Here is a 23,275-nt window from a genome sequence, read left to right as displayed (position 1 = left end):
TTTCTGACAACACCAAGTCTGATGAATCACTCATCCCAACTCATTCAGTTTAACAGACTACAGCCTCAACCACTCCCCCCTTCCCCACATTCCAATCTTCTACCTCTCCTACCTCTTGGTGCCTTTCCTACTGCCTCCAAAGATAATCAAACCTCCCCATCCTCAAAAACCCTTCATCAGACCTGGCAGCAGCCCCTCAAGCTGGCCTGCTGTCACCTGCTTTTCTAGTCTTCTTCCAACTTACTCCCCTCTGCAATCCAGTATGCCTGGGCTTTCTCTGGCTGCATTCTCCCTGGCTGTCTCTCCTCCCCGAGCCCCTTCCCTCCTCATCTCCTCCTCCTGGCTTCAAGGCTCAGCTGAAGCTCCTATCTTCTAAAAGAAGTCTTTCCTGGTATCCTTCAATGCCTTCTCCCTCCAATTTATCCTGCCTATCCCTTGTTTGTACACAGAGCTCTGCCTCCTCCCATTAGACTGTGAGCTCCTTTCTTTGGATCCTCAGTACTCAACACAGTGCCTGGTACATAGTAGGTGCTTAATAAATGCTTGTAGTGTTGACTCTTCCCACTCTCTCAGCTAAACTCTTAGAAAAAGCTGTCCATGTCCACTGCCTCCACTACTCTCCTCCAACCCTAGCTATGTGTCTTCCAGGTTCATCATGCCACTGAAACTGCTCTCTCATCAGAACTATCCGCTGCCAAGTCCTCCACCTTTGGGGCATCAGACGCTGGTGCTCCCTCTCTCCTCCTACATTTGTGGCCCCTGGTCTTCCACTAAACCCAACAAGTCTCCCCTAAAGTGGGGGCTGGATGAGAAGACCATGAAGTGAAGACACGGGTCCACGTAAGAGGGTAACTCCCATGTCACAGAAGCCAAGAAGGCTGGCAGCAGCGGCGGGGATAAGAAGTTTACTTGGAGACATGCTGAGCTAGAGATGTCTTTGGAACATTCACTTTGAAATATACAAGGGGCAAGAGGGAAGTCTACAGCTAGATATCTAGGATCTAGGAACCATCTGCATACAGATAATTACACCCATGGGAGCTAATGAGGTCATGCTTCATAGAGAGAACAGGGCAATGGTTCTAAACCTAGGGTCTGCAAATAGCTTTTTAAATATTTTCATAATTGCATTTCAATACAACTGAATTTTATGTATCTTAAAACATTATGCTAATTTGGAACTATGCCCAAAGGGCTATAAAGATGTACATACCCTTTGGCCCAGCAATACCACTTCTAGGGCTGTATCCCAAAGAGATCATACAAATGGGGAAAGAATCCGTATGCACAAAAATATTTATAGCAGCTCTTTTTGTGGGGACAAAGAATTGGAAATCAAGGGGATGCCCATCGATTGGGGAATGGCTAAACAAGTTGTGTATATGAATGTAATGGAATACTATTGTGCTATAACAAATGAAGTGCAGACAAACTTCATTATAACCTGGAGAGACTTATATGAACTGATGATGAGTGAAAGGAGCAGAACCAGAAGAACACTGTACACAAACACAGACACATTGATTCTGTGATGACTAAGTTTGATAGACTTGGCTCCTCTCAGCAACGCAAGGTTCTAAGACAGCTCCAAGGCTTACATGATGGAAAAAGCTATCCACATCCAGAGAAAGAATTATGGAATCTGAATGCCCACGGAACAACCTATTTGCTCTCTCTTTTTATTTTTGGTTTTGTTACATCTTTCTCACGGTTCATTTCATTGGTTATAACTCTTCTTTACAACTAGATTACTGAGAAAATAAGTTTAATGTGAAGGTATATGTAGAACCTATATCAGATTACATGCCATCTTGGGGGGGAAGGGGAGGGAGAGGAGGAGAAAATTTGGAACTCAGAAACTTACGGAACTGAGTGTTGTAAACTAAAAAAAAAATTAATTAAAAAAAAAGTTGGATGAGGAAAGGAAAATTAAATTCCATTTAAAGCCCTTGCAAAAAACCCCAAAACATTATCCTAAGAACAGGCATGCCTTGTGAGTAAGAGGCCCAAGACTAAGCCTTGGGAAACACAATTCGGGGCATGCTGTGGTTGATGAACCAGCAAAGGAGACAGGGTTGGGAAGTTTTAGAACAACCAGGAGATGATGGTGTTCTGAAAGCCCAAAGGGGAGAGAGAGTATGCAAGAGCCCACAGTATGAAGTGAAAGGGCTAGACTGGGAAGCCACGGTCTCTGACTCCAAAAAGGATACTCTTTCTCACTACTCCAGGTTGTTCTGATTTTCTGTTGTTTGAGGATACTTTCCTCCGGTTCTCTCCCAACTCTGATAATCCTAACATAGTGTTCAGTGCTCAATGTGCTGAACTGAATGGCATGCTGCAATGCGTTCCATATATATTTTACTGGTGTTTACCATATCCAAGGCATGAGAGCGTGAGGTAGAGGAAACACAAAAATGAACAGGATGAGGAAGACAGTCTCTGACCTAAAAAAGCTTGCAGCTCAGTTAAGGAAGCTCAAGAGGTCAAAGTTAAAAAGGTACATCAGTCACCCAAAAAGCGGATAAGGACTCACCACTCTGTACTTTGCTGCCACTTCCTGCATGCCAGCTGTCATTTTCATGCCTCACACAGGGGGCAGTCTCTTTCAAAGTCCCCCAGAGGGAAGGGCACACAAAGGAAGAGTTTTCAGGATTCTTGCCCTCAGCACTGTTAGGCAGGCTATTCAGAGGTGCTTGGGCTGCAGGCTCGTTGGCTGGGGCAGCACAAACATCTGAAGTGGAAGGTTTACAATCCACGTGCTTCTGTAATTCAGAAGTCTCTGTCTCCTCCAATCCTTCCTGGGAAGGCTCCTGTGGCTGCTGGGTGGGCGGTGGTAAGTCCTCCAAAGGAACATCCACGGGAGATTTGACTACGGATTCAACTGTGTTTTTCTTCTCACTTTCGTTACAATTTTGTGTACCGGGCAAAGGAAGTCGGTCCAGAATCTTCAATTGAGTATAGTTCCCTTTGGGTTCATTTAGGTTTTTTAAGTCCCCTGTTTCAGCTGTAGTGGGCTGCTGACAAAGTGCCTCCAGATCTGCGCACTTTCTTGGTATCTCTGTCTTTATGTTTAGACAGGAAGAAAATCCTTCGGGTAAACTCTGTGCATGATCTCTGAAGGACACAAATACAGAAGAGGAACAGAGAAGGTATAAATGGAAGCACTGCTCCTAAAACTGAATTCCCCAAACCGAGAACGTTGTTCTAGGGCAACCTAGGGAACTGCTAGAAAAGAGCCAAAGATGAGCACATCTCAAGTGCTATTCTGGTCTCCCTCATCTCAGGAACATTGGCCATTTTATTGTGTATTATCCTCTCTGAGTCTCCATAGTAAAAAGAAGATCACGGCACCAGGAGCCACTGTTTCTCAAACTCGTATGTTTAACCAACTTACCCTTGAGGAGATTTTGCTCCAACATCTGGTGGAGAATTAGCCGCTTCAGGGGTGCTTTGCCTGAGGTTCTTACTAGCTGGAGTTGTGGCAGAGCATGCAGGGAGCACCTCCCGAAGGCCTGTTGTGGGAACCGGTTGCACAGGAGCCGGACTGGAAGATGCCTGAAAGATACCAACACCAAACAATCATGCTAGCGTGGCTTTTCCAGAAATGAGCCCCAACTTTGGGTAAAAACACTAACAACCAGGAGTTGTTAGAAACAGAAATTGCAATATAACTCAAAGCAGCAGATGTAGTCAAAGCCTACAAAGGTTGTGAACTGATCAAGTCCTATTATCTGAGAGCAAGCCTCTTCGCCCAGAAGTTTTCAACATTTTATTAGACTGCTACAACATTTAAATCTTCCCACAACATACATCACGATGAATTATGATTTCCCTCTGGGCAACTGGAAAAAAGCAATCACGTGTTGGTTAACTCCTACGATACAAAAATTAGATAATAACAGAAGGCAGAGAGAAGTTACTGTTTAGAACAGGATCCACAAAGAGTTAACGGACACAGCCCTTAAAGAACCCCGGTTTACAAAAGACAGGGTAGGCTGTTAGAGATGTTAGTCCTCAATGGTCTAGAGCCGACAAGGATAGTGACAGCTGCCCAATCCAAAAGTAGGCTAGACTCAGCTTCGAAAAAGCATTCTATACTTAGCAATGAACTCACACTTCTAGTATTCCCTGAACCCTGAGCTCCAGCTACACAGCCTGGGCTAGAGCACAGACTGCTCCATCTTCCGCCTGTCTTAAGTGACCAGAAATCTTACAAACCTCTCTTCCTACCACCTTTACTTAGCTCTTTATCCCCAACCCACCACTCACTGTGTCTTTTTTGTTATGGAATAAATTTAAAGAAGAAATAATTGCAAGATTCTTCAGGGGGCTCATTATTTCTAACTATAAGGTTAACAAAAGTTTAAAGTAGTAAAGAAAATTCTGAATTTAAGACCAAACGTTGACTAAGCAGACAATAAATGTTTGATTGGTATCATCTACTCCAGTCCAAAGAAAAAACGCCTCCTAGAAGTTGCTTAGTAAATACACCTTAGAACTATGTAAAGTTTTTTACACCTGATTTTTTTAAGCAATCATCAAATCTTTGTTCATAATTGAAAACATTTGTTCACATGTGACATTAATAGGGCATCAAATCCTTTTACATCTTGGAGGAAGCCCCGCTTTCACCACTGCTACATGTTTTATCTCTTAGCACTCTTCAGTTAATGACCTATTATTCTCCTATAGGGGAAGGAATACTGAATTGGGAACCATAAGATCTGAATTCAAGTCTTAGGTCAGTCACTAGCTAGTTGTGTGCTTCTGGAGTGAGTCACTCACCTCCTCTGGCCTCAAGGGTGCTCACCTATAAAAGACAGTATTCACTGGACCAGATCTAAATTATGTACACTCTAAGATTCAAATGATCCTAGGATGCTACTTATTATTCCTAGACTAGCCACCCAATGATGATCTCAGGTCACTTCAAATGTTTCTTAGTTCAAGAAGGCTCACCTGTCCTAAGCATCCTAGGTGATGATCCTCTTTCTATGTCAGACCTGGCAATGACCACTTGGATCCCTATCCAGTGGTACAACACTGCCATCCATCTGTTCCCAAGCCTCTAGCAAATCAACTGCAAACCGAAACTGAGTCTTGTTCTCTATAAAGTGCTAACTATTATCAGTGGTCAATGCTGACAAACAGTTGTGGATAATCTCTTCCTAGTAAACTTAAGAGACTGATGCCCACTGAGCTCAGCTCTTTTCTAAGCAAGGAGTCAACTGATCAGAAAAGGCAAACTGTCACCCATCCGCTAACACAGACCAGAGTGGGCCAAACTGATTGATGTTCACACTGAAACAGAAAGTGAACTACACAACCATTCACATTTCCAGACTTACCAACAAGGACAGGTAGACAAATCACCGAATCCACTTAACAAAACCTAAGTACTGGCCAAGGGGTAAATGTCTCTTACCTGAATTTTTTTCTTGGCACTGTTCTATACTATTCATGACCATAGTTCTGCCCTCCCAGTAGACAGAGACAATGTAAGGGAGTACACGATCTCACTTTTAAAAATGGGAAACTGTTGGCTCACATTCCTCAGTCTTTCCCCACTGACCAAGCAAACTTAATCCATTTGAGGAATAATCTAGTCTAGCAGGAGACCTTCAGGAAATAGTTGATGCTGGAATTCCTCAACATCCCATCTCAAACACTAAAAGAAATCTTAGAATAAGTCGCTTCCAACAAGTGTCACGAGAGTACACCAAGTATGGGACTGTAACCAATCAAACTCCATCAAACTAACCTCTATGATTCCTCCCCACCTGGTCCCCTTCTCAACATGCCAACTCTCAACTAAATCTGTTTCACAGAAAACGACAGATTTTTACCTGCACACTCACCATACATGCACTTCTGACACCTTTAAAATGAAAAGATCTGCACTATTTCAACCTAGGTCGAATATCCGTCATTCCCACTGTGACAGGACCACGAAGCCTGCCACTGACCTAAGTTAGTGATATCAGACCTCTAGTTTAAGCTCCTTGTTTTACAGCGGAGTAAACTGGGGGGCAGAGGCTTGCTTTATGCTGCAGGACACACTCATGCTGATTTTCATTCTACAGCTTTCAGATCCATATCCACTTAACCACAAATAGAAGTGGATATCTATATTTACATTCACTGATAGATAAGATTCAGTGAAGAGTCCATAGACTGAGAACCAAATGGCACTTTCTTCATGATCTCCCTTTGCCAAAGACACTGGGGCCAGCCATCCCTAACTGGCACCCTGTTCACAGTATCAACCTTACCTTCAGGAAAGAATCTCATTGTGCAACTTAACACATCAAAATAAAATAAAAATGCCACACTGAGAACACTATCATATTCACTCAGCTTAACCTTCAACGAAACTGCTTTCCACCAACTCCTTCCCCTATGCGTACACATGCAACCAGATTATACCAGTGATGCCTTTTATTCCCACAAAAACCATACTCACTAAGACCCCTAATGACATCAGTGTCCTTGCTCTTGATGCAATGAATTGTCTGTCTACTGCCTGAAACAGACTGAACTCAGCTCCTGGGACATGCTTGGTTTATCTTCCCAGGAAGCTGGCTGTCAATGCTTTCAAGTCACAACCTCTTCTGATCCTGGTTTTCTTATCAAATAATGGTATATACTTCATTTATAGCGTTCTTTTAAGCACTAAATTAGAATACACAAAAGTATTAATATGAAAATTCCATAATTATGAGGCATCAACCTTCCCTTCATTGCTTAGACTGTTGGACAGTTCTTGATGATCTTCCTTTTGTGTCATTATCAGTTGTCAGTAATTCCTGTTCTTCCCATCATTTTACCCCCAACTTTCCCCAATAAATGAGAATTCCTGCCTCGGTCAGCTCTCTTCCTGCCTAGGGTCCTGGATTCCTGGTGTCCTGTCTGATTTTGAACAGCCAAACTGATCTTACTGTTTTAACTCGATTATCCATACCCCTCTACTTTCTGGTTCTAACTTGTGATATCAGTGTGTACCCCACCCTCAAAAATGCCCCTAGGTTCATGTTCAGGTCTGAGCTGGGACTCTCACCCTGCTTCCACACCTAACCATTTCCTGAGGCCTTCCTTCAGACTCTGACTGGGACACTGCTCCTTGTCCTTCATTCAAACCCTGGCTGTTACCCAAGGAGCCATATCAGTGTAGCTAATTGTAGGTCAAAGTTCCTACAGGGTGGGACTCTGTATCAAACCCAGCTAGCTAAGCACCATGAGCACTAAAGTGCTTCTGATAATGACTTTAAAAACAATTATCCACATTATACAGTTACTACAAATATATTTGGGTAGCTTTTTTTTAAAAATCCTGGCATTAGAATATTTCTTGTTTTAAAAAAAGAATGAGCAGAATTGAAACAAAAAGCTAGTTGAACAGAAAAAAGAATTTTTGAGCCCTAGTACAAGGGCTCAATTTGTAATGTAATTTTGTGAAAGTGATGCTCCACTTGGATTTGACCACTGTTCTCATTACATTTCATGGCTCAAGATCACCACAGTTATTTAGAATACACTCAATGAGGGAGCCTTCAGATACAGACCTTACACTGTCATAGGGCCAACCATTTAATACAGGGCTGTCCAACCTTAGGTTATCATAGGGCTGCATTAAAATAAAATAATTATTCAAGGGCTGATTCCAGAATAAAAAATACAGTACACTAACAGAAAGCGGGGCAAGGCGCGTCATCAAAACGACAGGCGAAGGCGAGAAGAGCGAAAGCAAACACAAAACAACAAAGCAAGGACACAGCAGTATAAAGGTAGGTGCATACTGACTAGTCTGCATCGTACAGACGGAACGCATCCCACAGATCGATTGAAAATTACGTGCGATATGTTCCGTCCATAATACTGCTTAAAAACAAAGAAAATTAACATCAACAAGATTATTTATTAGTGATGGAATTAAAAAAATCTAATATGCATTCCATGCAAATAATGATTTTATTTTTTCACTCGCGAAAATTAAAACCCACAGGTGGGCTGCATAAAATTGTACTGTGGGCCACATGCAGCCCGCGGGCCATATTCTGGATAGCCCTGATTTAATATACAGGGTATCCCTAAAGTCATAGTGTACTTTTAAGCTATTAAAGCTTGAATGTAGCAGACTTTTGAAGATAGGGATGTTATATAATAATAGATCTCCTTTTTACTAGTCCCTTCCAGCTAAGGACCTTTGCTCCTATCGGACCCCAAATACATATCTCTCAATCAATCTTTGTAGAAAACACCTCCAAATACTGAAGATCAAGCCTATTGAGGGCTGCCAGCAAAAAATACCTTTTCATAAAAAGAAATAGAAATTTGTTTTATCACCACCTGCTGATAGGGAATATGGTATAGAAAAGAAGAGGGCAAAAGGGAAGGCCTCAAGTACTCACTGGTAATTAGCCTAGTCACTTGCCATTTTTAAAATCTTAGTAAAAAGACATTCTGGCTTACCTCAGAGCAAGATCTTGGCTGCTTTGACACAAGACCGCCTTTGTTCTCAGAGGACTTTCGTTTTACTGCGCTTACTCTTTTAGCTTTTCCTGAAAAAGTCAAGACTTTCTGTCAGATTGCTTACTATCTCAGGGAGAGGGGAGGGAAGAGAATTTGGAATGCAAAATTAAAAAAAAAATGTCAAATTTTTAAAATGTAATTGGGGGAAAAATGAAATATTATTTAAAAATTTTTCTGTCAGTCTTCTTTTTCTTTTCTAATATCCAAATAAAGGCAAGGCACGCATGGGAAGAACCAAGCAATTAACTCTTACCACAATTCCCAAGACTGTCATGTACAACTTCAACATGAATCAGTGCCGGATCAACAATTTTTAGAGCTGGAATCTTTAAACAAAGAATAATAAGAGTACATAAGCAGAAAGTTTAAATAAGTTCTTTTATTTGGGGGAAATTTTATTAACATTTTTTACCTCTACTAGGGCAAAAGCCAATTGTGGAGGAATTTAAAGGCCATAATACAAATTGGAACTCTACCAGTCAGTAACCATTCTAAAGCTTGTGGCTCACAAAGACAGCACCCCTCAATTGTTAGGGAACTCTATTACTGAAATCCTCAAGCTGGAGTCTTAGCCTCCCAAATCATGAACCAAGGAGCATTAATAAGGTGGCAGGTGCTGGCTAAGCACAAGTGATACAGAGACAAAAAGGAAGTAGGCCATACCCAAGAAACCCCCTCTCTCAGGGGGAAGGAAGGCCACATATAAGAAGAGGAGTGGGCCAGGAAAGGCTTTATGTGGAAAGTGACATTTGGGCTGGGTCTCCAAGAAAACAGAGAGAGGACATGCAGACAGGGAGCCGGGTAGGCAGGGACACCAAGAGACTCACTCATTCTGAGGAGTGCCGTGAGACTGGACAAGCAAGGAAAGGTCAGGCTGCAAAGGACTTTAAATCACAGCTCAATCTTAGATCAGGATTTGTCCACAGCCCCCGAAGGAGAGGAGCACTGCACTCCCATCTTTGCTTTAGGGAAACCACTTTGGTGGCTGGGCACGAGTCAGAGGTTCTTTTTAAAAATAGGTTCAAGAGAGAGGTGAGGAGGGACTAAAAGAGGCTGGTGACTCAGAGCAGAGAGAAGTGCTGGCAAGGCAGAAACAAGATCTGGCAAATGAATGGATCTAGGGGCTGAGAATGTGGATCCAGGAGAATTCCTAAAGCCACTAGCAGGCCCTAGCACACTAGGAGACCTCAAATATTTAATGACTGAGAAAAGGAATACTAAGCCCTGGGATAGAAGCCTGCCTCCCACCATGATGGTTCTGCACTTTTTTCAGTGCATGGGAAGGAGGCCCCAAATAAAGTTTTGCCTCATAAATTCTAGGAGTTTAAAGTTACCTCTTCACAGCGCACTTCGAGTGTTTTTGAGGTTGGATTGCCATTTACAATAGTTGCTGAAAACCACTGGGTAGATGGATCCAAACTATAAATTTTTACTTCTGAACCAACTAAGTTTTTGTCACCTTAAAAAGAGAAAAAGAAAAACCGAACCTTAAAGTTTGCCTATTTATTCCATTAAATACAATTTCTCACCATAATCTTTTCCTTGGCTTCCTCCACGGCTGATAAAAATTTTTATGACTAGCTGGTTCTAAAAATACTTATAGGTAACTCCAAATAACTTGGTTAACAATCTCATAATTTTCCTAAGTAATAGCCAAATATTTTTCAGTGAACTTCCTTTTAAATACAGACAAAACTTGGAAGTTTATAATTTCTTAAACTACAGTACTTCAGAATATCACAACACATGGTCAGCCAGGCTGAGAGAATGAGCTAAAAGCTAAAAGCCCATTCATTCTTTTTTTAAAAACAATCAAAAACCAGTATAATTCTTAATCTAGCAATAGCTAGATTATACGAGAAATTATTTTTAGTTTACCAGATTATAGACTGGCCTTAAGCACAGGAAAATGGAATGAAATATAACACAAATCCCCCTAGATATAGGATCTATAGAATGAATAGGTATGTTCTGGTGAAGGTGGTCATTATCGCATAGAATTTTTATTGTATCCCCTTTTCCCACAGACATCCTAAAGCCTTGCCATATCTGATTTGACTGTTTTGATGCATCTGCTATACTGTTCAAATTAGCAAATCAGACTGGTTGAGTTGCTGAGGAAACCAAGTCTAGGGATCTTACTGGGCTCAGTCAACTTATTTTTATTATGAAACTGCTAGAACAAGAGTGTCATGTTTTGTAATGAGGTATATGTGACTGTGCACAGCGAACTTCTTACCATCATATCAATTTCACAAGACTGGCATTTTGAGGGTCATTTAGCTTCTATACAGCCAAGACTAGCTATGTGTTCATCTTCTAACTACATAAATGTGACAGTTCCAGATGCTCTCAATTTCCTTCCTAGCAATGAGGTTTTAAAACTAAATCAAAAAGAAAAAAAAAGGGCAGGCAAGGAATTTCTAAATAATGTTAGACAAATGAAGCATAAGAAGAAAGAAGATGTGGTCTACAATGTAATTTTTGTGAAGTCTATCATGGTGAGAGAGGTCAACCACAAAACCACAAAAGATTAGCTTGGACTTAATACCTCCTAACATCCAAATCACACATATACATACCTTGTAATAAATGGCTTTCATCTAAATGTTTCACAATCAAGGCTTGAAATTCTTTACTGATATTCTGATGATCCATCAGAGAAAGTCGAAGACCATTTACATCCTGACAAAATAGAGATCTCTGAAGTAAACAGTTTTAATACCTACTTCCTACAGCTAAAACTATTTTCAAACTAAGCAATGAGTCCAATGGATATTTCCATGTTTCTTGGGCAGACTAATAGAAACAGTATTTGCTGGCACCAAGATGATGAAGCAAACAAATTCTAAAGAAATTAGTAGCAAACAGAAGAGATGACATCAAATTCCTTAGTTAGCCGCACCACAGTAAGCTAAATTAGGACTGCCAAAAGCCAAAAAGATGAGAAACAGTTCTAGGACAGACTACAGTTATTGACAACATAGAATGGCCGAGACTGGAAAACATGGTAGCAACAGATAATTAAACCAAGTATGATGGAAAATGATACCCAAAGTCTAGTTCAGGGTTGGGGAAGCTGCAGCCTTCAGGCCACATGTGGCCTTCTAGATCCTTGAGTGAGGCCTTCTGCCTGAATCCAAATTTTACAGAACTAGCGTGGCCTGAATGCCACAAGTTCCCCACCCCTAGTCAAGTTCAATTCAAATCTAAGGCAGTGTTAAACTGGTGACGGGTTTGGTACCAATATCAAAGCATAGGACAAGACTGCTCAGATATTTGTACCATCAACCACACCAATGTGTGGCACACTGTATGTTCACCAATCTTTTCCTGAACTTACAAAAAAAATTGTTTTTTTAAATTAAGCAACTGAGTATTGGACAGGTGCTATTGTGAAAGGAAGGCATAAGACATACTTGCTCCATTTGTGGAGCTTCTAATCTAGAAGGAGGATAACATGAGTAATACAACTGCACCTAAGAGGTGTACAAGCAAAATGTGAAAAGCCAAAAGAAGAAAGGTTCGCCAAAGAATAAGAGGGAGTAGGGGTGCAAATGGACTGATTTTGTTAAATATATATTTGTTTTTTAAAAACTGTAATCTGGGACTTAGGGTATCATGAATGACCATCTATTTTATTTGAATGCTAGTACTGATAATTACTAAGTTTCAAATAAAAAAGTATTTTTGGAGGTCTCAATAGAAAAGGTCATTAGAAACTTAGAAGGATGACAGAAAGCTGTCTAATAAGCTGAGAAGAGGGAAAGAAAAATTCTATTCAAGGAAACAACAGGAATAAAGGTGGGGGTGGGTACTACCAGGGAGGGTGAACATCCCAACTGGCCCGGAAGCCAAAGTAATATGAGAAAGACTAGGTGGAATACACTATAGTGGAGTCAATATGGTGGAGTAAAAGCAGGGACCTGCTCGAGCTCTCTCCCAAACCCCTTTTCAACTATCATGGAAATAGACAAAGCCCAAAGACAAGCATCGTGTCTGTTCCTTTGTGATTCCTCTGCTTCTGCCATGTTAAAGGCTCATGAGTTTGAGTGGGTTTCATATGTTTGATATTTATGTTGGTGTTCTTTAAACTCCAAAAGTAAATAGTTAATGCAGTCTGACGTTCAGATTGACTGAACTGCCAGAAACCAGAGAATAAACTCTTTAACTTTGTAAATGGCTGACAAATCACAGTAATATCATGTAGGTAAAGTCAAATAAAAATGAAAATGACCATCTTATAGGAAAAATGCAAAATGGCAGCATGAAATAAAAGACAAAAAAATCATCCTTATACTCCATTTTATCAGGAGAAAGGGAGGTTCTATGTAAATGAGCCTGTGGTCTTTACTAGCTGGGGGAAACTAGCTCCCATAACTGCCATCTGCTCTCTCCCAAAATAACAGCAGCAGCAGAGGGGAACAACCCATAAGCAGAGGCTCGACTTGTCAAGCCTTAAAGCTTACGGATGGCTCTGACTTACATAAGCTAATTATGATAAACCACTGCTAGAACCGTGTTGTAAGATCAACTTTTTAAGAACTGTTATACATTTACAGCAGATCTATTTTGAAGTTTACCTGTATAGGTTTCAGAAGTTCTTTAGAAACGAATACTCTGCTGTCTTCTCCAAGAAAACGAATAGAAGTAATGGATCCCAAACCAGCCTTGTCCAATAGGGATTTGTATAGCTGAAACCACACAAATACAAAGCAAAATTTACACGGACTTCTTGATCTGGGCATCGGTATAAATAATATCAGCACTCTGAAAAGCAGAACTGGAATTTCTCCACTAAGAAAAAATCAGAATATAGCTTTATTTATTGCAAATTTATTTACTGCGAAAGCAATAAATGTCTTTGAAACCAAACATAACAAACAACGAATGTGCCTATGTGCACATGGATTCCAAACCAGAACAAAACTGTTTAAAGATCAGTAAGTAAAAGGCATACTTTTGGAACCAAAAAGCAGTGAGGTATGATGGAAAGAGTGTTAAAGGAAAAGGGGGTCCAAATTCCACCTCACCTAGCTTTGTGATAATGGACAAGCTATTTAGGCTGATCCTTGATTTCCACTTCTGTAAAATAAGGGATGGGGAACAGACCTGTGATTTCTTTGCTTTAAAATGAGGGTTCTCCCTCTATCAATGCAGGTCAGCACTTTCTCTGCAACTTAACAGTCTTAAAGATGTCCAACTCACCTGCTTTGACCAGATTAAAATGTAATAGGGAAATGTTTAACAAAATAATAAGGCATCACCACCTAATGTTAATTTGTGTTTCTAAGTCAGTATGCGGCCTGCAGGGATCTGTTTCTGTTTGACAGTTTGACCCCACTGCTCTAGCGCACTGAGAGGTTAAGTGACTTGCCCCTAGCTTTCTGTCTCGAGACCAGATTCTCTGTCCACTACACCATGCTGCTTTCTTAGTCTCTAAAATGGGCATAACACCACCACAGTGTGGCTGTGAAGTTCAATTTAGAAAATGTATGAAAAGTTTGTTGTGGTTTTTTTTTAATAAACCTTCAGTTCTTATTCAATCTTACTACAAAAGGCACTCTGCAAACTTTAAACCACTGTATTAAAAAATTTTATCCTCCCATTTTATAATTACAGAAACTGATCTTTATAAAAGTATCACAACTACTTAGAAGAGCCTGAATCAGAACTCGTTGTTTCCTAACGCCACTATACCAAGTTGCTTCTGGATAATTTTATTGGTAAGTCAATCAATCAAATGTTTCAAGTACTCTGGCTACAAAAACTCAAGTGAAAGAGTTTTAAGAAGCTTCCATTATAACGAGGATGTGGACCTCACAGCAGTATATGAGGAAAATATGTAAAATAAATTCAAGGTACTTGGGGAGGGGACCTAGGGGGTCCTAGAAAGATTTCATAAAGGTGGTAGCACTTTAAACTGCCTCTTGGAGAGAAGTCAGGGATTCCTAGATGAGGAGGTAAGGTATTCCAGGTGTGGGAAAGAGCCAGAAAAGAAGAACAGAGAAAAGTAAAGTGTTATGTGTACAGAAGAGCCAATAGACCAATGTGACTGGGACTCACAGTCAGAGATGAGCAAGATGGGAAGACTTTTACATGGCAAACAGAAGAGTTTATTTTTATTTCATCCTTAACGCAAAAACAAACCACTCAAATTTACTCAGTAGGGGCAGAGAATTGATCAGACCTGCACTTTAGAAAAATTACTTTGTCAGTGGTGTGGAAAATGGAGTGGAGTTTCAAAGAAGGGAGAACAGTTAGGAGCCTCTTTTAATAGTCTAGGCAACAAATCAAAGAGGGAATGAAGTTGGGTGGTGACTGTATGAGTGGACAGAAAGGAACACAGGAGAGAGAGATGGAGAAAGCACCAACAAGAGCTGGCAATACACCAGCAATGGGTGAGTATGAGTAGGGAGTAGAGGATTATACCAAGTGGAAGGACCCAGGTGACGAGAAGGATGGCAGAGCCCTCAGCCTTAAGAGGAAAGTTCAGAAAACAAGTGGTTGAAGAGGGAAAAGCGTGAGTTTTGCTTTATACACATTGAGTCTGAGATGCTACAGGACATCCAGTTTGAAACGTTTCATAGGCAGGCAGCTCATGATTTAGAAATGAAGTTAAGAAAAGACTAGGGCCAGCTGAACAGACCTGGGATGAAGGTCACTGGGAAGGGACAGAGAGAAGAGTTCAGGATAGAGTCAGTCAATAAACACTACGCATCCACAGTGTGCCAGGCATTCTGCTAAGCACTGGGGATACAAAAAGAGGCAACAAACAAAAAAATAAAACCCACAACAATAAAAAGTAGTTCCTACCCTCAAGGAGCTCACAATCTAATGGGGGCGACAACAAACAAATATGTACACAAATGAGCTACAGACAAGAAAATGGGAATATTTGAAAGAGGAAAGGCACCAGAGTCAAGGGAGGTTGGGAAACACTTCCTGTAGAAAATGGGATTTTAGCCAAGACTAAGCCAAGGAGGCACAAAATGAAGTGACAGCTCTCCAGGCATGAGCAACAACTAGAGAAAATGCCCAAAGGAGAGAGAAGGGTCTTGTTCATCAAACGGCTAGAACGCCAGCGACACTGGACTGAAGAGTACAAGAGTAAGGTATAAAAAAAACTAGTAAGACAGGAAGGGGCTGGATTATGAAAGGCTCTGAGCTCCAAACAGAGCAATTTGTATTCGATCCTGGAGGCCACAGGGAGCCACTGGAGTTTACTGAGTGGGAGAGGGTGGAATAAACACTCCTGCATTTTAGCAAAATCAGTTAGTGGCTGAATACAGGACAGATTTGGATAGACAGAGACTTCAGGCAAGCAGGAAGTCCAGGCAGGAGGTGCGGTGGCAGCATTAGAGGAAAGAAGGGCCTATGTTTGAGAGATGTTGTAAGGGTATAAGACTGTAAGCTTGGAGAGCAGAGACTTTCTCACCTCTTCTTGTATCCCCATAGAGCCTGAAATATGTTAGGGGCTTAACCAACGTTTATTAATTTAGTCAATCTAGTTTAATCTAGTCAATACTAGATGAAATTGAAAGATATTGTCTTGAGATACACCTGGTTAGTTAAAAGAACCTAGAATCAATGAAGTCAAATTCTAAAGAAAATCAAGAATAAGCTAGAATTGAATGGTGTTGATTTGTTAATATTATAATGGAATCAAAAGGAGAGGGAGGGAGATCAGGAGGAGTTCATTCTCTCACCATTAACAAGTTGTGCAACCATATAACCAAGTCACTTCATTTCCTTAGGCCTCGTATCTTTAAAATACGAAAGACTAAAATCTCTCCTTCTGGTTCTAAAACAATGACCATTCTCAATGCAGACAATACTAATGTGTATTTCCCAGCAACTGAGAAACCCCATATCAAAAGACAGTCCATTCTATTTTTAATTAGGCATAATGTTAGAGAAATTCTTACATAGAGTAAAAAACTTGCCTTCTAGCAGGTGTACAGAAAAGCCCTTGAAATATTTGAAGACTGCAATCATGTTCTCCTAAAGTCTTCTTTTCTAAAATCTAAAAATATCCTATCCACTTCCTTCAATTGTATCTAGAAAACCAAGAAAATCCATCTGAAAAAGACTACCCTAAAAGTCAACAATATTTCTTTAAAGGAGAGGGAACCAGCGCATGAGTGTAGTTCTCTCCCAAAGGACAAAAAAGGACCCAGGACAGGTTCTAATGAAAGGCCTGATGGAGTGAACTGATTTCTCATTCCAGGTCTCTGGGCTGGAATTCTGGCTCTGCTCTGGACCACCTGTATAATGTTAGGCCTTCTTTCTAGGCTTCAATTTCACAAGTGCAAAATGGGGAGTTGGACTAGACCAGGGCCAAGATCTCTTAGAGCTCTGAATCTATGACCCTAATTAATGGAAAATCCGTTGAGTAGTTATGCAAATGTAGGAAAGAGCAAAGAATCAATCACATGATAAAGAAATGGAAATCACATGATAAAGAAATGTTTCATAAAGTTAAATGCAGATTTTAAAAACGTGTTTTCCTCCTTTTCATCCCATTTCTTTTGCCCTCATGTTCACATATACATCAACGATAGACATGTCTAGAGAAGTGAAAATAAAACTAATTACCCAAGGTGGGGTTCAAGGGAGCTAAGCAAAATTATCATATAAAGGTGCCTTAAGATGCCACTACTTACTAATGAGCAATAACAAGATGGTAAAAAGTACAGACGACCCAAGTTCGATCTACCATTCTATAATCATGTGAACTTAGACAAATGGCTCCATTTCTCTGAATTAGTTTCCCCATTTGCAAAATGAGGGTGACAACACTTAAACTATCTACTTAGGAGAGATGTGGGGAGGCTCGAAGCGTAAGTATAGCTTTATAATATAAAGAATCATATAAGAAAATGAATGATATTTTACTGTGCCCGTAATCACAGAAAACAGGAAGAATTTTTTTTAAAGCAAAACTAATGCACAATATATTTTCCTTCTTGTAAGAAAATTTATTAAATTCAAATACCTATGAAGTAAGTGGTCACTAACAATCAGATTTTCATTTGGCTGTGCCATGCCAGTCAGTATATTTAAAACAAACCTATGAACTAAGTGCTTCAAATTTTCAACTTACATGACAATCATTTTTTTGGCAAGCTTTCCAGCTCCCCAATGTAAGTGTTCTGCCATCTTTCTGGGTGGCATCTGGCTCCTCCTCCTCCTCCACCTCCACTGCCTGATATCATGAAACCCACAGGCCCGTGGATATAGAAAGCATCAGCCACCTCCCTTGGCCATCCATTCAATCTTTGGGTTCTACTGCTATTCTGCGCATCCACCAGCAGCAGCCATCCCACCAACAGGTGGTCTCTGATGTGACTGCTCCTTTCTTTGACCACCTTTAAAACACCTCTTACTTTTTCCTCCTTACCTACCTCCCATCTTCTGAAGCTGGTTAATCACCTTCACTTCTCTCCCCCCAAACTCCCCACCCCGTCTCTTTCTTGGGCACCCACTTCAATCCTGTCCTCATTCACTCATGAAAAGACAAAGAAGATGTGGCACCAGAGAGCCTGGGTTCAAATACCAGCTCTGATGTGTCTTCCTTGTATCACATGGCCCTGGGCGCTCATCTAACGTCTCTATGCCTCAGCTTCCTTGTGTGTGAAACAAAAGGATTTTTTGGGGGGGATGTGGAGAGACAAGCTTCTCAAGGCCCCTTTTAGCTGACATACTATACCTTTCTGCCATGTCTACTTCATACGTTGCAAACTAGATCACCAACCCTGGTGCCCATCTTTGTTTCAATTCCTGGAGAGCCCAGGAGAACTCAATAACAAAATTATTGAGGCACAGTCACTAAAGGGGGGGGGGGGGGAATGAGGCTTTCTAACTTTGCTGGGTCCAAAAACTGCTACTTAGAAGTCCTTCCAATTAATTAAACCAAATATCAAGTGAACACAGCGTATAAATTCTTCGATTTCCCTCCTGTGGATTGCCTAGATATTACTTCAAATTGTCACTGAGCACCCTATTCCAACCCCTCACCTTGTATGTCTGGAGGATCATCTCACCTCTTAATTCGTTTAAAAAAAAAAGTAGGGGCACCTCTACCTTTTACCAGCTTTCCAAATTCCCTTTTGCCTGCTCTGGGTAAGGAAGGGGTCTGCAAATATATGGCGATCTAGGGGTGGGACGGATGAATATTCAAGAGCCTCTCTCTACCAAGGGCTTCCCATGCCACCAGTTAAAAATATTTCCCAAATATTCTTCAAGACTCACTTAGGTCAGTATCATTTAAAAATATATTGAGGAACAGTTGAATCTACTGTTCATATCTCAGATTCAATTATGACACTTACTTCATTCAGTGACCAACTAACAACCAGCTGATAGTTACCCTGGAGACATAGCTTTAGAATCTGGGTACTAACAAGGATTGGCAGACCTACGTGATAGCATAAAGCTTCAAACAGGCAGAACCCAACCTGACAAGTACCCAGGAGGGGGTTAGCAAGGATGCAAGCTGGGGGCACAGATCTGGAGTTGGAGAGTCCCAAGCTGCAGTGCAGCTAAGGCTGGTAAGTATGCCAGCACCAAGCCTGGCACAAATGTGGTGAGTCCCCAGGAGCAGGAGGCAAAAGGTTAATAAAGCAAAAGGGACTCACTGGCCCAGGTCAGAAAACCACGGCAGGTTAAAGCTTCCACATGTATTTGTACTGGAAATGAGCCTGGAGTTTCAAAAACAGAAAAGCAAGAAGGGGCACAGAAAGGAGTTAGGAGGGCCCCACGATCAATCATGCCCAGGCCCACAGGGCCTCTACACAAGCTGCCCCAATACGATCTCTCCCTTTCTCCTTTCTCTGCCTTATCAGGCAGAGCTCACCCTAGTCTAATGAAGCACTTCCTATCTCATTTCATTCCTTCCACTGACTTCAGTCTCTCCAACAGACGGCAGGTGCCTGGCTGCTTCCCCAACCTCCTATGGTGCCATATGCAGTTATTGACTATCTCCCACCAGCAAAGTTACACTAACTGAACATTCATCCCTGGTTTCTTTTTATTCAGGTCAAACAGTTGGACGCAACACTGTGAGAGGCCCCGGAGGAAATGCAAAGCTCAATGAACAAGTCCAGCACCATCCTCATGGAGCTCCCATCCTACTAGACCCAATTCCCACCCTCTAAAACAGAACCACTTGCTGCTTCCCCCTTTTACTTTTTTGTCCTTTTTTAATTCTACCTTCCTATCAAATGTGCAGGACTTAGGAGGAGAGGAGCCTTTATCAAGATTTAGTGAGTCCTCATTCTGTAGGTGAGGAAAAGGCCCAAACAAAATGGAGCTCCCTCTGTCTCCCAGAGAGCTGGCCTAACAGTCCATTCTCCTTGTTCTGGTAGCCCTTCCCTTCCCCTCCAGTCCTTCATTGGCTCCGGCTGAGTCTGCCTTTCTAATCTTTACCTCACCTTCACAGTCCTCCACAATCTGGCCTCAACCTACCCTTTTCAACACTAATACTTCCTCTAATATGAACCCAATTCCTAAGACTGCAGTAATTCTCACACTACACACACATGCACACGCACACAATTTCTTGTGTAGTATATTGTATTGGCTCACTATTCTCCAGAGCAACCCCTACACACACTAATAATATTAGATAAATAGAATTATAAATTCTACTTATCCCTCAAGGCCTAGCACAAATTTCACCTTTTTTACAAAGTTATCTCTGAACCACTCAGAGATCATACAGAGATTACTAGCTAGACAGTACAGACAAGACAGCTATGGACAAGATGACCTCTGAAATTCCTTCAAATTCTGACACTTATGATCTATTACGACCTTCTCCCTCCTCCCTCTGAAATCACACATGAACTTCCTTCATTTACTTCAACTGTGGCAGAGTCACAGAACTCCCCAGAAAGGCCATCATTCCAAAGCTCAGAGGGGGCCCTGTATTCTATATGCCTCCTCCACACACTTGTATAGCTGGGGTGTCCAAGAGCACACACTTGGGCAAATACCTAAACAGAGCAATGATACCCCCGAGGATGGGCCATAGAAGCCCACCCAAATTTTCAGGCTCCATAAATCAGCATAAGTTTCATATTTCAGAGCAGGGCTGTCCAACAATAGACAATCTATTTTGATTTGCCATTTTAGTGAGAGCTCTGTGGTAGCTCGGCTTCCTTTACGAAAGCATTTATGTAAATTTCTATGCTTGTAAGCCGGGTCGCATTTTGGACAGCCCTGTTTTAGGGTATAGAATACTATGAAGAAGATCTGCCAGATTTCAAGAACTATCAGACTTAAATCCTAGATTTTAAAGAAGCTATAAAAGTTAAAATAAGTTATTTCAGAAAAGGAAGAGAAGTTAGTGAAAATTCTAATCAAAATATTTCCTGATTTTGAACCTGATCCCTGAATTTCACTTATTATCAAATGTACCTTGAGTTATTTTCACTTCTTCCTCAAGATAAAGGCACGCTCAGCAATCAAGTAGGGCAGCAGGCTAAGCTGTTTTCAAATATCTATTTTTCCCTCCAAAACCAGCACGATGATGACATCTTTTGTTAAATGTCAACCGGGAAGGTTCCTAAGGCTTTTTACTCACTATTGCAGGCCACTGCACAATCTCAGCAGACTTCCGCTCAGCCAAAACCAGGTTATGTTCCACTAAAAATGCCTTCCTTTGAAGACTATATACTTCGATCCATCTTCTCTTCTTCCATGATTCTCCATCAAATTCCACACATACCTAGGAAAGAGGGAAAGAGGGGGAAGAGAAAACTCAATTGAAACAGTAAAACACAAACCAGTCAACAGCAGAGAGAAAGACTCCACAGTTACTGGCCCTATGCCACACCCTCAAATATGTATTTCTCGCTTTTTCCCTGTTCTTTCCCCACTACCTACTACCACAGAATGTCTCTCTGATCGGTAAGAATAAGGAAAGTAAACCAGGATTTCTGGTCTTCAAAACCTTCAAACCAGGAAAAATAACTCCAGCTTACTTCACAGTTAATCATATGAAAAAAGTATGGTCTTTAGGGCTCCAAGTGAGGTGTGCCATAAGAATTTCCTAGGACTTTCTACACTCCTTGAGGCTACTGGCCAAAATCACCTTTCTTCCTCCCTTAGGCATAGCACAATCACATGGCATGCAGCAGCAGGTTTTGGCAAACACTGAAGCAAACCTGCAAATCTTAACACTCTTAACAGCTGATGGTTTTCAGAATCTTCTCCTGTTTAATTTCAGTGAGCTGAGAATGCAGAAAGCACTGGCTCTGGACCTCTCTTTGCCAGTTTCTAGCTGTGACTGTGGACAATCCCTGCCTAAGCCCTACCCTGAGTGAGGAGCCTCCTTGGTAATTGCCTTGGGTCTCAGTTCCCTCATCTAGAAAAAGTGCAATAGTATTTGGACCACCAACCTCAGTGTGAGCCACAGTGCAAGAAAACAGTCAGGAGGGCCCAAGTGTTTGAAGCAGATCAACTATAGGGGCTTGACCTTCCTGTAAGGGGCCTAATTAAAGACTTGCGTGCATAAAGGGAGGTATAGAAAGCTGCCTCTGTCTCCACCGATTGGTTACTTTTGCCAAACTGGCTTTCTCACTTTTTGTTTAAGAGATGGCTCTCTGGGAGGATATAGGGGGAAGGAATAGATTGGTATTGATTAAAAAAAAATTTTAAACAAAATACTTGTACCTAAGAGGGTTGTTTTGTTATGAGTAAAGTGATGAAAAACATGTGAGCTATTTATTATTACCTTACAGGAGGTTACTGTGAGGATCAAACCAAATGCAGGTAATAAAAAGCCTCATAAAAACTAAAGCCCTATGTAAATGTCAGTTATTATTTCCAAAATAGCAGCTATTTATCATGTAACTTGGGGAAGTCACTGTGCCTCGGTACCACAAGCTCCTCCTCGGTAAGAAGGAAGGCACTGGATGAAACGACCTGCCAAGTCCTTCCAACTCCAAATGTACCATGGTACTTCTAAATCAAACATTTCCCAAGCACTTATTTATGGACCTCAGAGAGACTACAAATCACAGGATTACAGATGGAGAGTTGGAAAGCACATTAGAGGACAATTCTCTCATTTTCTGGACGAGTAACTGAGGCTCAGGAAGGTTAAAGGGTTGCTGGGAGCACATGGTCGGTAAGTAACTGAGGTGGGGATGATTCCAAGTCTTCTTGACTCCAGCTCCAGCTCTTTATGACGCCACGGATTGTCTCTAATGGGCTTCTGCTCATTAGTTTAGGAGAATGACAAAAAATAGAGAATTTTAGAGCTGGGAAAGACCTAAAAAAATCACCTAACCAGATCCCCTTATTTCAAAGTTAAAAAACAATCCTAAGCACTGTAGATACTATTTGGCCACCCAAGTCAACCCAGTAGTGTGTGGGATAGTACAAAAACTGACCTCTTTACCAAGGGACAAGGGAGAAAGTTAGAACAGTCATCAGCAAGGAATGGGATATTGTCACCTTTCAATTCTACAAGAAAGGAAGACTTAAGCTAGCTGTTAAACAGGCTGTGTTCTCAACAATGGTATGGGGAAAATGCTAAGGAGAAAAGCAAATCATAATAAAAAAAAACAACAAACAGAAATGATGATTAAAAAGGGGCTGTGGGAAGACAAGCACATTAATACTACTGGTGAAACTGAAATGGTTCAGCCATTCCAGATTTGGAAGGAAAGCCACTAAGACTAAACTGTCCACACACCTGAACCTAGGCATTCCACTACTGAGCACATACCCCAAT

General features: G+C 41.2%; 1 protein-coding gene across 1 annotated transcript in view; it reads right to left on the bottom strand.

The window, feature by feature from the left end:
- The window catches only part of KDM3A (lysine demethylase 3A), a 76,904-nt gene that overhangs the window by 37,304 nt on the left and 16,325 nt on the right, over positions 1-23,275 (bottom strand). Inside the window, exons 2-9 of the mRNA XM_036750525.1 lie at positions 21,119-21,262; positions 13,113-13,223; positions 11,112-11,214; positions 9,864-9,988; positions 8,783-8,855; positions 8,470-8,558; positions 3,395-3,555; positions 2,534-3,114 (exon numbers count right to left, since the gene is read on the bottom strand). Coding sequence (XP_036606420.1) covers positions 2,534-3,114; positions 3,395-3,555; positions 8,470-8,558; positions 8,783-8,855; positions 9,864-9,988; positions 11,112-11,214; positions 13,113-13,223; positions 21,119-21,262 — 1,387 coding nt within the window. The remainder of the gene's footprint in view (positions 1-2,533; positions 3,115-3,394; positions 3,556-8,469; positions 8,559-8,782; positions 8,856-9,863; positions 9,989-11,111; positions 11,215-13,112; positions 13,224-21,118; positions 21,263-23,275) is intronic.

Source organism: Trichosurus vulpecula, chromosome 3 (genome assembly GCF_011100635.1).
Source record: "Trichosurus vulpecula isolate mTriVul1 chromosome 3, mTriVul1.pri, whole genome shotgun sequence".
Taxonomy (NCBI): domain Eukaryota; kingdom Metazoa; phylum Chordata; class Mammalia; order Diprotodontia; family Phalangeridae; genus Trichosurus; species Trichosurus vulpecula.
Note: the sequence above shows the minus strand (reverse complement) of the source record. Positions and strands in the feature narration are given on the sequence as shown.